The 17890-nt window shown below is 38.3% G+C and overlaps 1 protein-coding gene across 21 annotated transcripts in view; it reads right to left on the reverse strand.

Annotated features, from left to right (window-relative positions):
- SVIL (supervillin) overlaps positions 1-17890 on the reverse strand; it is a 110218-nt gene that overhangs the window by 35077 nt on the left and 57251 nt on the right. For 11 of the 21 annotated variants that reach the window (XM_014944973.1, XM_014944971.1, XM_014944974.1 and 8 more), the window contains 11 exons: positions 16035-16118; positions 12933-13820; positions 12430-12600; positions 11755-11789; positions 10577-10638; positions 10064-10203; positions 9203-9298; positions 7694-7946; positions 6145-6168; positions 4609-5095; positions 3779-3998 (listed from right to left, as the gene is read on the reverse strand). In XM_014944973.1, coding sequence (XP_014800459.1) covers positions 3779-3998; positions 4609-5095; positions 6145-6168; positions 7694-7946; positions 9203-9298; positions 10064-10203; positions 10577-10638; positions 11755-11789; positions 12430-12600; positions 12933-13820; positions 16035-16118 — 2460 coding nt within the window. The remainder of the gene's footprint in view (positions 1-3778; positions 3999-4608; positions 5096-6144; positions 6169-7693; positions 7947-9202; positions 9299-10063; positions 10204-10576; positions 10639-11754; positions 11790-12429; positions 12601-12932; positions 13821-16034; positions 16119-17890) is intronic. The other 10 variants (XM_014944979.1, XM_014944966.1, XM_014944959.1 and 7 more) reach the window with 9 other exon arrangements.

Here is a 17890-nt window from a genome sequence, read left to right on the forward strand (position 1 = left end):
TAATCTTCTAGATTGCATCCATGCATGTGTGAAACTGTGAAGGAGACCAAGATGGGACTTGAATTGCCACCACGCAGTTGAAATATCTTCAACAGTCACGTTCTCTCAGGTCAGCTTTGCTTAGAAACGATCTGTGATAATTGAAGCTGGAAGGAGTTTTGGTCAGCTCTGGCCTTCAGATGTGTTTGTTTTTAGAAATGTTTATAGCAGCACAGCGCAGCAAGCAGGATTTATTTAATTATTTATTTTTAACCTGATATTACTGAAGGATTGCCCTAGACTTTTGCCCCAAATGGATAAGTTGATCAGCAAGGGAAAGTCCGTCATTTTATGATACTTTGTTTCTGTGGAGATTTTGTTTTCTCCTCTATCATAAGCAAGGATTCATATCATCCCTCCACTCTTCACTTTTAGGTAATGAAACAACTCATTCCTAAAGTGAGAACACACTTTTGTCTGTTTTGAGGAATGAAATCACCACTTAATAAACAAGATTGCTCTGTATGCCATTGAAAACTTCACTGCTGTGTAAAACCTAAAGCTGTGCATTTGTTTCGAATGATAGAAACAGCAATAAACTCAGACTGCCCTGACTCAGCAACAACGGGAGAGCACCCTTTGGTATTAATAAAGATGGAAGAACTACCAAACTGGTTCACACAAGCAAGTCCACCAGCTCAGTAGCTTAACTCAAAGTAGATAGCAGCTGATTCTTTGGAAATTCTGCAAAAATAAGGCAGTTATTGGGTCTAATCCTTGGATTTGAGGCCTACCAGTTTCATTGCATACCTCTAGTTTTCTGCTTTTGGTAAATTATGAATGATCTTTCATTATTCACTTTCACAGTTCTATTCTTACTGCTTTTGCCTCACAAAGTTCCTTTTCCAATCTGAAAAAAATCAGTTTTACTCTTTTATTGAAAGAAAAAAAACTTGTATTATCTGCCCATCTTTGACAGCTTGCTCTGCATCCTTCTTTCACCTGCTAGTGAGATAGAATATCTTCCATTACGATGGAATGATCGTCATCCTAGAGGTGTCAGGATGGGTTCAAATAAAAGCTTTCACAGCTTAAGGCAAAATGTTAGATTAATACTGAAGAGAAACAGAAAGAAGATTTGAACAACGGTTTTGCCTTAACAAGGAGCATTGTCTGAGAAGCCTTAGCAAAAGTCCTGGCGAAAAATGTCAAAAATGACACGTCTTCTATGGCAACATTTTAGTATCTTAGCTGCTAGTGTTATCCTTGAGTCAGACTAAACTGGCCACAGGCTTGGCTTTCACATGGACTCCATTGGCTGCACTTGACCAGTTCTTTTCAGGTAAATCATACATCCTGGAAGCCAATATGAGATAAGCAACTACAAAAAAGAAGCAGACTGTTAAAGTGTGCATAAATTCACTATAGTGGCAACTAGTTACATCGGAAAGTCTTGTTCTGGCGTCCATACATCAAAAAAGGTTGAAAATTAAGTTTAGACTGGGCTCTTCCTGAGAAGGAATGCATGATGATAAGAGGTCCCACAGAAATTAGTTATCCGTAGTTTTTTTTTTAAATGACAATCATGGCATGCAGCTGATTTCTAAAGTGGAGCTGATACGCTGGCCTTCTAGCAACTTTGGTCTCCACAAGGATAGGTAGTTACACACAACTGATGCTCCATTCGAAGTCCTCCAAGACGTTCCTCTTCCTGAAGGCAAGACAATTATAAAAATGTTTCCACTGCTCACATATATAACATATCAGTGGGTTGGCCCTGGCTGCCTAAAACAAAACACAGCCAAAACTACTCAAAGATATGAGCCTTTGCTGCCTCTCACCTTCAAGCTGCTTGTTTGCAGAAGACAGAATGGGTGCCTTTTCTTCCTTGAAAAAACACGATTTTCACTCTTGCATATAATCTAGGTAATTCTGAAAATGCCAGGTATGCACTCACTCCACAAGGATAATATTAGTTCAGTGAAGTAAGTCTTTGTGGAAAATCACTTTCATCCAGACCAGCATGAATACATCCTGAAGAATATCATTACATCTGTGGAAAAGCTGTTCTTCCATAAGGTGAAAGAATGTCTGACATAGCCAGAAAAATCCATTGGATGGGAAGATGAAGTTAGTGAATGTAAAAGGAAAAAAGAATCCAAAGTGTAATAGTTAATCTTTAGCAGAAATGTTCTTTGAGGTTTATGAATACTTGGCATCAGCCATGGCCAAGCAAAAGAAAATGACCGGTTGTAGCTTTTTAATTCTGGGCCAAGAATTAGATTACTGTGGTATTCTGGAAGGCTGAAACATTTTGATACCAGCTCTGCCGTGTACAGATGTTTGTGGAAGTGGAATATACAAATTCCTGACAAGACAGCAGGCATTTTGTTTTGTCAGCTTTGGGACTGACTAGACAGTCTTGGAGGCCTAACAAAAGCGATTCCAGATTGTGAGTGTGACTGACAGTCTTTAACATCAGTTCCTCAAGAGATCATCTCAACTGAAGCATTAAATTTAGGACTGAAACAGCTGCTAATACTTGGATCTTCCCTTCCCTCCTATCTCCTCTTTTTCCCCACCAGGATCAGGGAAGGCAGGTCATTTACCACCTATAAAGCAGAAGTTACTGGTCTAAAACCTTATTTGCCCCAACAATCGACATATTTACAGAAGAGGGGTGGGAGGGATGAAGGTTGCTTTAAACAAAACAACAGTAAACTGAAAAAGGTAAGTACATCCTTTAGAAGGGGGACTAAGACTGTAAAGCTGTTTTAGCTGTCCCCACAAGAGGATAACAAGGAGTGGGGATGGGTCTATAAATGTGGATGACTCACATACAACCCAGAAATACATGAATTTAAGAAGCATGCTTTGGAATCACATTTAAAAAAATAAATGGTTAGGAGTTCCTAATATCACACCCACCTCACCAAGTGAGGGAATACTTTTACATAGTGAAAACTTAATGAAATGGCTATTTTTATTTATTATTTCTGCCTTCACAGCAAAAAAAAATGGAGTAAACCAGGACTATTTGTCAACCTGAAGCAAACAATTGTAATTTTACTCACTGGACTGCTACCAGAACCTTTTACAGTTCAGGACTGAGTTTATACTCTTGAGTTTTAACTAAATTAGAACTACAGCAGCTATTGGAGCTCTAGCCATGAACTCTTACTGTCCGCACATGAGCGGAACACTTAACATTTAGTTTCAGATCTGAATGATCTTGGGTTGGAAAAAAAGGTATAATACTCCCACAAACCTGTCCAACTTATTACCATTTTAAAATCCCTACAGTAAGTTTTCAAAAGTCAAAATGGCAACCATGTATTTCTGAAGTAGAGAGTCACAGAGTCAATCCCTGACTCCCCGTATTCAGCTTATTTAAGAGAGACTCCCACAGACCAACAGAAAACTGGCTATTAAAAAAAATAATATTATATCTGTTGTAATTGAAAGCAGAACCTGAGGAAGTATACTGAGTATATCAGTATAACTAGAACATCTATTTTGTACAACTTTCATTTTCTGAACTACTTATTGATTATTCAGGTGGCTCTTTCAAAATCAGATTATCACGTTCTCTTGAACAGTAATTCTCATTCACCACCATCTGCTTTATAAGCATGTCAGGCAGATTAGCTGCATGTTTCTGCCATTAGCATTTGACATCTAATAAAGCCTAATAATCACTGCTTAGCTTTTTCAGAAACAGATTTAAAGCTTCTTTTTATACTATCAGTCTAATAACTGTATTTCTAGAGATCATTTTTAAAAAGTGAAATTTAAGTACCTTTCCTTAATTGACATCGTTTTGCTGGCATTATCAAGGACATCCTCAGCTGTTTGTGCTTTGCTCTCTCCAACAGAAAACATCTCACAGGAATTCTTATAAAATTTGCCTTCCAGTTGTTCAGAGAGCTCCTGCAGTCTACAGGATGCTGCAGCTGCAGTTTGTGAAACTGTCCTCATTGATGATGTGCTGGTGAGTTCAGAAGCAGGTTCAGTGTGATCTGCCCATTCAAAAGAGAAGAGTGAATTAGAGTTAGTGCTATACTCAAACGTATTTTACATTACTAACACTGAAGCAGCAAATCTGGTTTTTAACATTCAAATCACATGCTATTCTAACAGAGAAGGACTTTCTGGCTGAGCTAGAGTACAAAGATTAATCATGCAATATTATCTGCTGCACAGACTGGCCATTTGGGACTGAAGTTCCTGTGAAGCCACAGAATACCATGTTCTGAACTTCATATGGATGAGACACAAACTGCTGCTCATGTCATCGCATCAACAGGAAAACAAATGGACAGATGAAAGTGAGAGGGGAACAAAGAGTGGGTGAAAAGAAGCACACAAAATTGAAATAAGAAATTAACTTATTGGTATAGCAGTTTAACACATAAATGCCCTCCGAGCATGCTAATTAATAGCTTAATAAAGGAATTATTTTCTAAGAGGGTGCTGGGGGCTTTTTTTTAATTTTGTTTTTGCAAGCAGCAATTGAACCACAGGAAAAACTGCCTTGATGAAAGATAAGCACCAGTACAGTTATCCTTAAGGAAATATAGGTGATCTTCATTTTTCTTTTTGACTGGCCTTCTTTGACTTCCCATTTACCTTGCATGTGTGTATCAATTTCTTTCTGCTCAAGAGGCTGAAAAAGTGCTTGTGAACTGAACAGTTCCATGCTGCCCTTCCTCAGGAAGCCGTATGTTGTCTCTTTGTGGTAGTCTCCTGTTTTTTCAGGAACAGGATGTGTGGTTTCTTCCTCAAAGGAGCTGTACTTTGTAATATCATTAGTTTCATGTGCTAGAAACCTCTTTCTCTCCTCTTCATGCTTCTTTGATGCTCTGTTGCTTTCTAGTGTTTCCATTGAGGGCTGCCATTGCTCTGACTTCTGTGTGCGTTTTCCTGAAGAGTCCGAGTTTTCTGCTGAAGAGTGGAATCTCAAATCAGCTCTAGCGGCAGCGCTCACGCTCCCATCACTCGCTGGTTTGGTGTGCAGGTCTCCAGCACAGAGCTGAGAAATGGCAGATGCCATTGTTGAAACTGATGTTGCAACTGAAGTTGACAGGGGAGTAATTTTTCCACTTTCATTTTGTACCTATGAACACAAAAAAAACCAGACTTGAAAGCTCTGAAATAATCCGTTCCTGAAATCACATCAGTTCTTCAGGGGCATGCTTCTGTATGAATATAGTGTTCTATAAATATAGACCAGAAACAGATAAGGAGAGCAACAACACCCCAATAACTTGTCTGCAGGTGGGTTACTCCACCCAGGGAAGAAACGACTGCATGTCGACAGCAACATCTTTAGTAATAAAGGGTGTATGTGTAGCATGCAACACGTCGTGTCAGAGCTCCACGGAAAGTTTCATACTGACATGGTGATGTGCAGCACTGGGGAAAGAAATTAGTTCAGGTTCCAGACACCGGATGACACGCCATGTGCCCAGGCTAATCAACTCTGCATCTCAGCAGGGCTAATTAGCTTTGGCACAGCTCTGCTCTGATACAGTTAGCAGCTTCCAGCTCAGGATCTAGCTCAGTGCCAGAGACTGCTCCGTGCTGTTCTACACAGGGAAGACATTCCTGATGCTTCTGCCACATAAATCACCTTCATGCAGGTCTGTTAGTCTAAGACTTTTTCAAATACCAAACATTGGCTGTCATGTACACCTCTGAGCAAAGTTATTTGAATCTAAGAAGCATATTAAAAAACCCTTCAAACTTGCTCTGCTGGCCTCTGCAGTGGAACAGTTATCTTTTTTTACTCTTCTAACATAATAATTTTATATAGTTTTCCTAGAGACAGTTAGGATGCAAAATTTTTCTGAAATGCAGAGTTTGGCTTTGTCTTCTCCAAAGGAGACAAAAGCTATGAAAGACTGACAATACACCTTCATACACATCAGAAGTTTTTTGTTAGTTTTTTTTGGTTGTTTTCTTAAACTGCAGTGCTAGTGAACAGCATGCAAAAGGAATAGACAAAATCACACCAGTAGGAGGAAATCAACTGAAAACTTAAAACACGCATGCAAATTCCATAAAGTATGGACAACACAATCATTCATTAAACAAAACGGAAAGCAAAGCAAAAACTACTATGCAAGCTCAAAGATTCCAAAGAAAGATTAAGAAAATAGTTACCAGTTTATTCTTTTTCCATTGCATCTATCAGAATTAGAAATTTAGAGGAGATCAGCAAAGGGATTTTAGCTTTAATTACAAGATATTTACACTTGTAATTATGTATTTTGGTAACATATACTCTAGTTATTGGGTTCAATACTTACCTTTTGTTTCTTCCTAGAAAAACTGTAACTGCACCCCAAAACATCCCAACACTCCAAATAAACAGTTCACTATAGAAAGCCTTTTTGAAAATACACTCCCACTGAACTTGGTGCAGAGTCAACTCTGGTTTCTTTTGCTATGGTCAGAAAGAGACGACTAAACATGCTTTCTCTGCGTTCCCCTGCCTGAAGAGCAAGTTTGTTCTGTAAAAGTCTGACAAACTACTGAGACTGTCCCTGGCTTCTTTCCCATCTGCTACAGCCCATTTCTGTTGATCACCTTCCTGGCCCCCAAATAGGTTAGTGACACAATCACTAGAGATGCCAGGCAGTGAAAGTGGGTGGCATGTGAAAAATGAATGGAAAGAGGACTATGTAAGGTCTGGAAATCTTGCTAAAATTAATTTTGCTAAATATTTTCTACTACTTCATGCCTAATTAAAGTAGCCATAAAGCACAATTATATCTCTGTACAGCTTTGCACCACTATGGTTAGAGAAATCCTGCCTTCTCACTATTCTATTAATTTAATATGGAAAATGTAAAATCATGAATGAAGCGTACAGAAAGAGAAATGGTAGGAACTTTCTAATTCTCGGATTGATCCAAATCCCTAGAAAAAAAAGACATGCATTGGAGTTGAGCTTCACTGTTGAAGTGATCTCTTTTAAAGCTGTAATACTAAGGGACTGATGTTTCTGCTATTGTAAATATCAGCTCTGAAAGACCACTGCTAGAACATCTTATACTTAAACTTCACTAAAAAGGTATTCCTTTGCAGTTCCAACTATATGAAGGATTCCAGAACAGGAAGCCCAGTTCCACTGCAGATATTAAATAATTTTATTTTGACCATGACTTTCTGAATTCCAAAGTATCCTGCTTTTAGGGGGAAAAAAAAATAATATCAATTCCCCCCTCCCAGAAGAAAATGACAGATTATTGTCCTGACTAATGATGGAAATATATAGTGCTGTCAAGAAAGAGTCTGAATGCTCTGAATGCTCCAAAATTCCCTGAAAATACATCTAAAGCACAATGATATCTGTCACAATTTTTACCCTTTTGGTATATACTTTTAGAAGGAATATACTTTTAGAAGATATGTAATGTCTTTCCAGAAAAGACAGACACTGTGAAAGGTACAGCATGCACTAATAAGGAGGATGATAAACTCTTGAATTACTAAAAAAAGAAAAACGCACCAATGAAGTTGAACATTTCAGAGGATGTTGTTCCTCAATGTCAGAGGACTGCTTCCTGACAAGCTTTTTCCTGTGAATATGTCATGACCCCAATGTGTAGCTCAGAGCAAAGAAAAGGCTGTCTGTTATGGCATCTTACACTGAAGCTGTTTTCTCCAATAAAAGAAACAAACAGAAAAGAGTTAAGACAGCACTTACCTGCTCAACTTCTCCAAGAGTGACTGGCTGTGTCTGGTAACGAGCATTCATTCTCCTGTGCCTAATATCTCCTCGACTCCTTGTGGAGATGGCCCTGGATACTGGTTGAGACAGTCTGTTAAACAAAGCCATCTTTTCTGCCAAACTTAAGGTGGAAGAATCTGGTTCATCAGACTGATCTTGCCCCATCGCCTCTTTGGCTGCTCTTATCTCCTCTTTAGCTAAAATTTTTTGGTGTGCTGATGCCTGCAAACTGAAGAAACAGAACTGGAAATGAGTCCTGAAGAAGCTGTTACGAAGTTTTAATATCTGAACCTGATAGAAGCAGAAGAACCGCACATGAAGCACAATAGCCAATGTAATATAGCAGCCTGAGTGGTTATGCAGTGGTTCAACATTGGCATGATGAATTCTAATTCAACAGCTGAAGACTTAAAAAAGTTAAATTTTCATTCACAAATTCATTTGATTAGGAGACAACGATTTTTTCAAAGGAGAACTCAAGTTGGTCTGAAAATATTTCTCTTCAAATCTCTGTATACAGAGATATGGAGAGACACTTAAGATGCCTGCTGTAGAACAAAAACATATCCTACAGGGCAATTTATGTAAAATTCAATTTGATTAGAAATAATTTGTGGAGTATATATGACAAAAACATTTAAAAGATGGATTTAAATTCCAAGTTAGTGCTGGTTTCAGGTTAGCATAAATTGTAATGCCTTTAATTTGAAGTCGAACAGAATTCAGACTGTCTTTTGTTTTGAGTTATCTGGGGTAACTCAATAACAAAAAATAGTTTTGAAATACTGTTTTGAAATATTGAATTGATTTTGAAGACTGTTTCACCAATGCTGAAGGCAGACACATTCATTCATAAAAGCTGTAACTGCATTTGTCTCTACAATCATATATTTTATTCACCTCTAGCTAGATTCAGCCACATTTATGGAATTATAGTAGTAATCTCTTTTTTTTTTTTTGTCGTGGTCTCTGCTAAAATTCTCTCGCTCAGAAGAGTAAACGGTATTCTGCAACTTTACCTATAGGTGGCACAATTTCTTATCTTTCCTTTAATTTTGTAAGCTAAAAAAAAATATATGTAGAGACAGACAAAGAGGATATGTACCGCTTGTGAAATCAAGCACCCAGCTTTTGTATTTTCATCCCAAGATGACATTACTGTATAAAAAAACGTACAAGAGCAAAGAGGTTCTGCTAGGTTTGCTCACATGCAAAATAATTTCTTTCACAAAGAAGAATATGTTTCTAGAATAGGTAAGTGTGGTTAGAAAGGTCCTGAAAACAGATGCTTGACCAAAAAAAAACCAACAGAAAAAGCTGCATTGTTTTACCATGCAAACATAAACGAAGCTGACGAATGTTTTAAATTTTCTTGAAACGAGTATTGACTTGACACATTGAAAAGGCATTCAAGACTTTAAAGATGCATCTGCTATTGAGGAATCTTGTGCTCCATGTAACATGCATGTTTATCCCCCCCAGTACCTGATAGGTTGTACAGTGCTCTTAACTACAGTGGGGCTAGGTACTCTTGTCACTACTGTGTGGGTATTCACAGAACGTGAAGCAGGGGTAGATTCACTTTAAAGAATTGCCAAGGAGGGAAAATTCACAGGGAGAGAGAAGAAAAAAGCATTAAGAAAAGCAATACATTAAGTGTTAACTACAGAAAAGACCAAAACCAAACAAAACAAAACAGAAAAAAAAACAAACAGCAATGATTTTTAATTAACTGAGTTATCTGCTGCAACCTTTGCAAAATAACTTCAAATACTTTGAAAGAACAAAAAGCCTAGAGAAGCAAACAGGTTGTCTCTTGAAGTTACTCATTACCCATAACTGAAGATATCTTTTAGTAGATCATTAGGTGAAGGTTCATTCACCTTTAATTTTCCCCCCAAATGACTTCCCTTTTTTTCAGGAAAATTTCATGATGTATGACCAGAGTGCAAGAAATGCGTTTCCAAAAAGTACATTTGAGATTTCAGAGTGCAAAAGGTTTTCCCCAGTACAAATAGATTCTATAAGAAATTGTGCAGATTTCCCTCAGGGCAAAGTATCTTTTTCATTTGAGTTACAAACCAGTGCTGTGATTAATCCTGTTTACCTAATCTACAGGTTCAAATGCTTTCTGCCAAGTTACAGTTCATACAAGTTATGCTTCACTAGTCCCCCTACTTCTAAAAAGGAATTGCAATACAGCTTCCCTTGTGGTTCTCAAGGAAGTCAGTCCTTAATGATAAATGTTTTCCTTGCTACAAAGTTGTAAACACCACATATGTGGAACTTATTCCCAGATTTAAAAGAAGGAACCAAAGCTAGAGTCAAGGTATGTACAAGACTTACGTAGCTGCAATGACCACTTCCTCACTGGTAATTGGTTGGGTGTGCGATCTATCCTGCAAACGCCGCAGTCTTCTCTCTACTGCTGAACTTCTTGTAGGTGGCTTAGGAATATTTTTCATTTCAAATGATTTCTCCATTTCCTAAATGGACATATGTGATAATCAAAACCATGGAAGAAAAGTTCTAAAACAGTACTTTCTTTTAGCCTTCTTGTGTGCAAAGTAGCAAATTTCCCAAATGCCCATCTCCGAATTAGAAGCAGGATGTAATTGCACAGTAGGTGTCGCAGAGTTAAAACTCACTACACATCTCTCTAAATGACGTTCTTAAAGAAGGCTTTAGAGCAACAGGTCTGCTGTGTAGGTAGGCCAGATGAAGTAAAAAAAAAAAAAATTATGTATCTTGGAATTTGCTAGCTGCATTACACTTAATTCTAATGCATTTTGGGTACTTCAGCATCTCGTATATGAAATGTTTAACTCAGCCTTCTATTCAGAAAATGTAAAAACTTACTCTAAAAAGCAGTCTCTTCGCAGCTACACTTAGTTTGGCTCGGTCATCCAATTTTTCTTCATCTACACAAAGGCAAAACCAAAAAGGAGACAATGTAATGAATCAAAGCTCATATTAGGTGCAAGGCTTTTTTGACTCTATGATTTCTGAACTCCTCAAGAATTTTATTTTACTATGACAAGAACACCACCAGCAAAAGACTTATCAAGAATCAAATTGCATAAACTTTTACTGTATTTATATGCATTGCATCAAGGAAAATTCTTAACAGGATTTGAGAACAAGAGATTTGTCTTCAGGACAGTTCATGTGCTTTCCAGTTATCCAAACAACCTTTTATGAATAATCAAACTTACTATATTAGCCTATGACAACAATAGAATAAGAAAATTATTAGACTGAAAGACGGTCTTAAGGCTCAGTATTCATCCTGCTGTACAGAACAGCCATTTTCTACTAGTTGACCATACAAGGTGGTCTCTCCTGGAAACTGGTCGTTCTGATTACCACCTTGCCCCCCCATATTTCAGAGGCTCAACTGGTATCCTTAGGAGCTGAAATCAGCATTCTCCAGATTCAAGAGCCATCATCTCAAAGCTGCAGAGAATATCAGCTTTGAAATAGCATAAGGCATTAAATCTAATTTTAGCTACTCATGACATTATCTACTTAATTTCTGCCAGATTTGCCAAGAGTGACAAGAGGGAAACAGAAGCAAGATGGCAGACTGAATTATATAATTTATAATAACAGGCATCTTGCTACTTCCTTAGCTAGTAAATATGTTACCAAAATCTGTGTCACACTATAGTAAATGTTTTTTTAGTTATTAGTCCTAGACCACCAATTACAATGTGTAATTTTTCCCCCACCAACTAGCTTATTTAGTGTCTAAATCAGAAAAAAGCCCCACAACTATGTTGAAAGGTGTCGAGCCATTCCACCCCTGGCCTCCCACACAAAGTTAAGTATCCACAGACAGACCTTAAATGAATTTGAAATCAAATCTGTAGCAGACATGGTCCAAGGAAAAGTGGTACTTCAAACATATGATAGGTACTATAAGTTATTTTCAAGTGGACTTTGTTTGCATTATCAAACAATTCTTCAGTTAAAACAAAAGCAAACCAAACCCTTTTAATCCCATTTCTACCTCAGGAAATAGTGTAGTAACTTACCTTCAGCAGTTGGTATTTCTGCACTCAAAAGTGCCCTAGTGAAAAATTATCAAACAGAAAGAAGTTAGTTGGAAGCAAGAAATCAAAAATTAAATTCAAATTCCACCTGAAGTAGCAGGACCTTAAAAGTCTTAAGAGTCGGAAACCTTTATGTATTTTTCAAGTTTCAACAGCTTCCACTTTGACATCCTTTAATAAAGCAGAAAGGCAAGCAATTGCAGCCAAACTTAAATATACTAAAGGAAAAAGATTTCCAGTTCATCTTGCAGAAGATAAAAGATTAATATTTGCTGCCAGCTCTTTTAACATAAAATATGTAGCTTTGGTTTTTTTTAAAAAAAAAGTAAATTATAAAGCAGAGTAGATTGAAAGGAAACTCTTTATATAAAAACAGACAAAAGCATTTATCACTAGACAGAACCCAACAGCTACAATACTTTATAATGATTCACTGTTCACCATTTTACGTGGGGGGAGGGAATTTGCAACAAATTGGTTTTGCCAGCGGTGTTTTTGTTTTTATTTTATAAGAAGTTATAACAAATACTTGTTTGTTTTTAAAGAGAAGCAACAACCTTGCAAAATGTTTACGCTAATAAATCAACAAAGTCTCTTCACAAGCTTGTTCACGTTTACCTGCACCAGAACGCTACACAGAGCTACGTACGTGCCTACCTATCTGTCTCCTTTCGTTCTGCTGACGTTATAGGTTGAGTTTTAAATCTCTCAGAAGTCTTTCTATTTTCACCAGGAGTAAAATAGCGCCTCGGCCTTCGTGGCCCTCTTTCACGGTCACCATTGGCAGACAAAGTGCTACCTGCCGTTGACATCTCAAACCGAGATTCACTTTTAAACCACATGATAGAAAGCACATAGGAAAGAAAATAGAAGAGAGAAGTAAAGCATAGATGTAAGCATCTCAGCAATTCACTAGAGATCACTCTGCATGCTCCTCCAGTAACATGCGCAGACATACACATTCCAGCTACCCCACATCACAACTTGCACTAGCAAGCAGAAGCATAAAAGCGGGATTCAAACCATCTCAGCCTCCAATACACACTGGTGAGAGCTAAGCTGTGTGCTTTAAGTGCCGGACACAACTGATGTTGAGTGTGTGAAATTTTTGCCAAGGACGTGCAAGTTTCACACGAAAATACGTCTGAAATGTCACCTACAGTTCCGTTTTCTTGTTGGCATTAGCAGTCTCCAGAAAGACATTGCGGAGCTGGGCAACAGAGACTTTTGTATCAACCGTGCCAATCTCACCATTCGGCGCGTTTGCTTCCGTGCTCTCCTTACTTTTAAAAGCTTCTAATTTAGGAGCCACAGTGTAGTCAGACATGGAGCGAGTCAGGACTTTATGCTTTGCTGTCGACACTTTCCAAACAGGAGCTTTTGCCTTGGGAGGCTGCGATACAGACCCGCTCTGTATGTACATAACAGCTTCACTCCTCTCTATGTTCTCAGGGGTCTTCAACTGCTGCTCAGGAGCCTGCCTCTTATTGCACTCCAGCTCTTTCTGAACTTCAGAGTTAACTGTTTTCAGCTTGCTTGTGAAAGAGGAGCTCCCCACGGGGGTATCCAATTCTCCTCCTCCAAAGAGGCCTTCATGGTTCTTCCCTTGCTTGCGAATCTCAGATGGCAAAATTGGTCTTCTGCCTTTGGAAGCCTGTTCACCCTCCAAGGACTCTTCTTCACCGGGCTTTGCTCCATAACTAAGTGCCTCTTCCTTTTCACTCTCCGATGCAGTGGCTGCTGACGATTTTGTTAAGAGGCTAGCACTGTCTGGGAGGAGGCTGCCAACAGAGATGGTTGCTGGTTCTTCTGTTGCCATCAGCTGAGCTGTGTGAGCAATGCCAGCAGGCTGAATATAGCCATGTATTGGTTGGCGGACTGAACTGACGGGCTGATTTATAACCCTATCAAAGGCAGACGTTTCTGTCTGAAGAGGCATGTAGTGGGCTGGCACTGGATGGGATTTTCTCTGAGATACTGTGTCTGTGACAAGTTCAGGGCTTCCACGAGCACTTTCCTCTTTCACCAGTTTCTCTCTAACTTTTACTCTTTAAGAAAGAAAAAGGATTAGAGCTGTGAACAGCAATACCCAATCTGGGAAGGAACAGAGACACCTACTGCGGGTACAGACATCAACATCATATTAAATTAAAAAGCAATCAACACATAGAAGAAAGCAATCTCGTGATGCAACCCCTTTCCCCCCCACCCCCGAATCTTAGCAGTAACATTCACGTGACTCACAGCCCTCGAACACGCATGACTCCTGAGAAGGTAACTGAGCAAGCTCTGAACACGTAGTACAGCATGTTCCCATGAGGTCACAACTGCATTTGTCAAACAGCACATACCCATAGTCTCAAACAAACAAGACGATCAAATCTGCTTTTTCTATTATCAAAGTGTTGGGCTCAGCCTGAAATTGCAAATTCTATTGGAATTCTTGTATATAGTCAGATTTTTGAAGATCTGACCGGACAGGCCATATTATATGAAGGCGCTGTTGCACTGGGGAAAGGGATGAAAAATCCCGTTGTTGCCTCCACCAACCCATTCAGATGTTTGGCCAGAGACTTTTTTACTTGTGTTTTTGTGTATCACATAAGAAATCTAAAATGTCACACATAGTGTAACTTGTTTTAGTAAGGGAGAAAAAACATTGACAGTGTAAGCCTTGAAGCCCAAAGTGAAACTATGGCATGGCTGTTGCTCTTCAGAGGGCTTGCAGGGGAGAAAAGGATTAAAAACAACCCCCCAGAAAAAAAAAATATAAAAAAACAACAACAAAAAAAACCCAAACCACAAAACAACAACAAATAAACCAAACCAAACCAAAAAAAACCCCAACAGCAAAACAAGCATTCTGCTTTAAAATGTTTCACATTACATTCTAACATGCAAAACCTACAGGAACGTTCCCCAAAGTTACCTTACTTCAGTGTATTTTCCAGAAACACCTCTAGACTTGAGTAACATCCGTGCAAAACAGAGTTGCATTCTACTTTTAGACACTCAGTGCAACTCCAGGGGGGGCAGGCAGGCGCATGCAGCCACAGGCAGCCTTTGCTCTATGACTACAGCTGCAGGTAAGCTCCCCAGCAGTTTTATAGCCACGCTGAGTGTTCAGATAGCTTACAGGGTAAGGGTTTGTAAACATCATATACACAGCGCTAAAAACAAAAGCCCTCTACTTCCTCCCCTCCCAAACAGGTATAGAAAATGATTTTAATTCTCAAGAAGGAGAGAAACTCAAGTAGGAGACTAGCTCTTTACGTGAAAATAATCCAGCTCAGAGTATGTGCAATTCCAGGCTTGCTACCAACAGACTTCTTGGAGTTTTCATTATTTAGAAAGAAAAACAAAACAAGACTTAGAAAAAAGGCAAATGAATATCTGAGAGCTTAATTCAGGATATCCAAAGTTATCTGAAACACCAACCTTTCTAATATTTTGGTATTCTTATCTCTGAGGATTGGTGCAGTTATCAGGGAAACTTCTTGAAGTTACTTAAGTACAGAAAGTGTGCTCAGTCTGAAAAAGTGGTTCTTTAAACGACACATACCAAGCATTCTCCAGAATGTTAGTACTGGGTTATAAGAATTACTTTAATCACGAACATGGAAAAGAGTCTTCATGCAATGCTTCTCATGATGGGCTAACTGTATATGTCACCAAACGAGGAGAAAGCAGCTGCTTTTAGCTCTGACCAAGATCTTGCTTTACTTTTCAATATTTTATTTTTATTTCTCTTCTACCATCTCTTTTGGAATTCAAAGAATTAATTGTAGGGAACGCTAAGATGGATTCCTGTGTGGTATAAAAATCTGCTGATTTGCAGAGTACAAAATGGGATAAAATAAGAAGTTATAGTGACATGGTTTAGTGATGGGTTGTAGGCTATGTTTTGTTTTTATTTTAATCGGGGTTAGGTTGATGGTTGAACTAGATGATCTTAAAGGTCCCTTCCAACCTAGATAATTCTATGATTCTGTTAAAGTTATTGGAAGCCAGAATGATAGTAGCTGTGGAAGAAGCTAGAAACATTTTTACTTCTTCATAAAAATATAACTGGTCGTAAGTTACAATAAAAGCAGATGCTTCAGAAAGGTTTCATTAGCTGTTTATCTGCAAGAAACATCACTTTCTAACTTGCTGCTGTTAACAGAAAATTAAAGGCAAGTGTTAAATGGAGAGAGAGCAAAGAGAAAGAAAGAGGAGGTTTGTAGTCTGATCGTTAGTTACACAGCTACATTTTATGATACCTGGAGGGCCAGCTGATAAGTGAAGGTGTGTCCCCTTCTGAATCTTTCTGAAGAAACCACTCAGGTTTTGCTTTCCCTGCACTACTATAGAAAACAGAACTTCAGGTAATTTTTGAGAACTCAACACATATTCCCATTGTTTCTTCCAATCTTCCCTCCCAACCACTTTTTTTTGTTTTCTAATTACTCAATTACAGAAGACTGTTCATGAAAATAAAAGCACAGCACATTAATCAAATTGAATGGTGATAAAATGTGAAATAAACTGACATATTAAATCCACAAACAAATAAAAAGTGTTCTGAATATTAAATATTACACAAAGGTAACTTTACCGAGTGTACATTGTCCAGAATTTGAGAAGTGAAAGCAACTATACAATCTTATTTTTGTCATTTGCCGTTGCAGGTGAGTTTGACGGGTTTATGTAAGGACACCTGGAAAAGTTGCTAAACCCATTCCTTTGATTTGTAGTTTGAAGTGGTAAAGACCACTGGGTCCAAAACTAAGTAGTAATACGAGTTTAATGATGTTAGAAATTCAGGTGGCCATATCATACTTCCTAAGAAATTCTCAGGAACTGCTGGAATCTCTCCCTCCTCTTGTAGCCCCGTATCACAAAAACTTCCAAAATGCAAACCTAGTTAGCTCAAGTAAAACATGCTGTGTGGGGAAAAGAAAAGCTTAAGAAACAAAGCAAACCCCCATTTTATCTTGTCTTTATTCTGTTTCCATTGTAGAGTTGAAAGCATAAACAGAAACGTGAGCATTGCAAATTTAAGAGCCCTACAGGAAAGGGTGTTTGCAGACTACCTAAGTACAGTTTCTCAAATACTTTACTAATGCCCTTCTTTTATCTACAGTCCCTCAGCAACAGTACATCACATCAAATACTTTTAACTTGCATTGCAGTAGAGCCATTTGGGATGAAAATCCCAAATTAAGCTCCAGGCAATCTACTTTGATTTTTCTTAGCTGGTCCTTTAATAAAAATATATGAAAAAAAAGCAAAATCAATGACTGCTCTTAAGATAAAGGTGCATTTACTGCAAATAAGTTTAAATTTGAGAACTCACCTACAGTTGTCACCTTATCCAAATCAAGCTTAGAACAAAGTCAAACACCAACTGTTAAAACATCTTTTGTTTTTCCAAAGGTTTTTCAATTCCTAAAGAAACCGACCAAATAGAAGGTAAAAAACTTTTCACAGGAGCTGACCCGGTAGCTGGAATTGCTTTGAAGCAAGCAAACTTCCTTCTCCTCTCTTAATGTGTACTTTGGCACATTTTTATAGTGGGCATGGCTCAAGTAGCAATCATTTGTACTTGATCATTCATCCTTTGAAGAGAGCAGTCAGAAGAACGCAAGCCATGTTTTGAATTTAGAGTTAATCTGCCACTTCAGCAGCCATATGAAGACAATGTCAAATGATACCTTCTCAGCACTTTGCTGTCTTCAGTGATGGATAATAGGATTAATTATTAAATCATCTTAGGTCTGAAGGCACAAAGCTTTCGTATGTATTCCAAAGCAAGCTGCATTTATTTTGCAATTTGAACTCAGCAAATTTAAATTTAACAAAAACAATTTTGCAACTTATATAATGTGGAACCGACTTCAAAACAGCAGCCACCTGGAAAGCTGGCATTAGTCCTTATTTCATTTGTGCAAATGGCCTTACAGGAGACTACCACACAGTAACGTAACAGTTTCTTTACAACTCAGAAACAGGGACAAGAGTTTCTTCGAGGTTATTCTTAAATCTCCGAATATCACAGCAGTGAGTACACACTGGAACTGGAAGTTGTCAGGGGTTTTCAAAAAGAACGTGCTCTTGGCAATTTAGCAGTTAAAGT

Source organism: Calidris pugnax, unplaced genomic scaffold (genome assembly GCF_001431845.1).
Source record: "Calidris pugnax isolate Ruff unplaced genomic scaffold, ASM143184v1 scaffold54, whole genome shotgun sequence".
Classification (NCBI taxonomy): domain Eukaryota; kingdom Metazoa; phylum Chordata; class Aves; order Charadriiformes; family Scolopacidae; genus Calidris; species Calidris pugnax.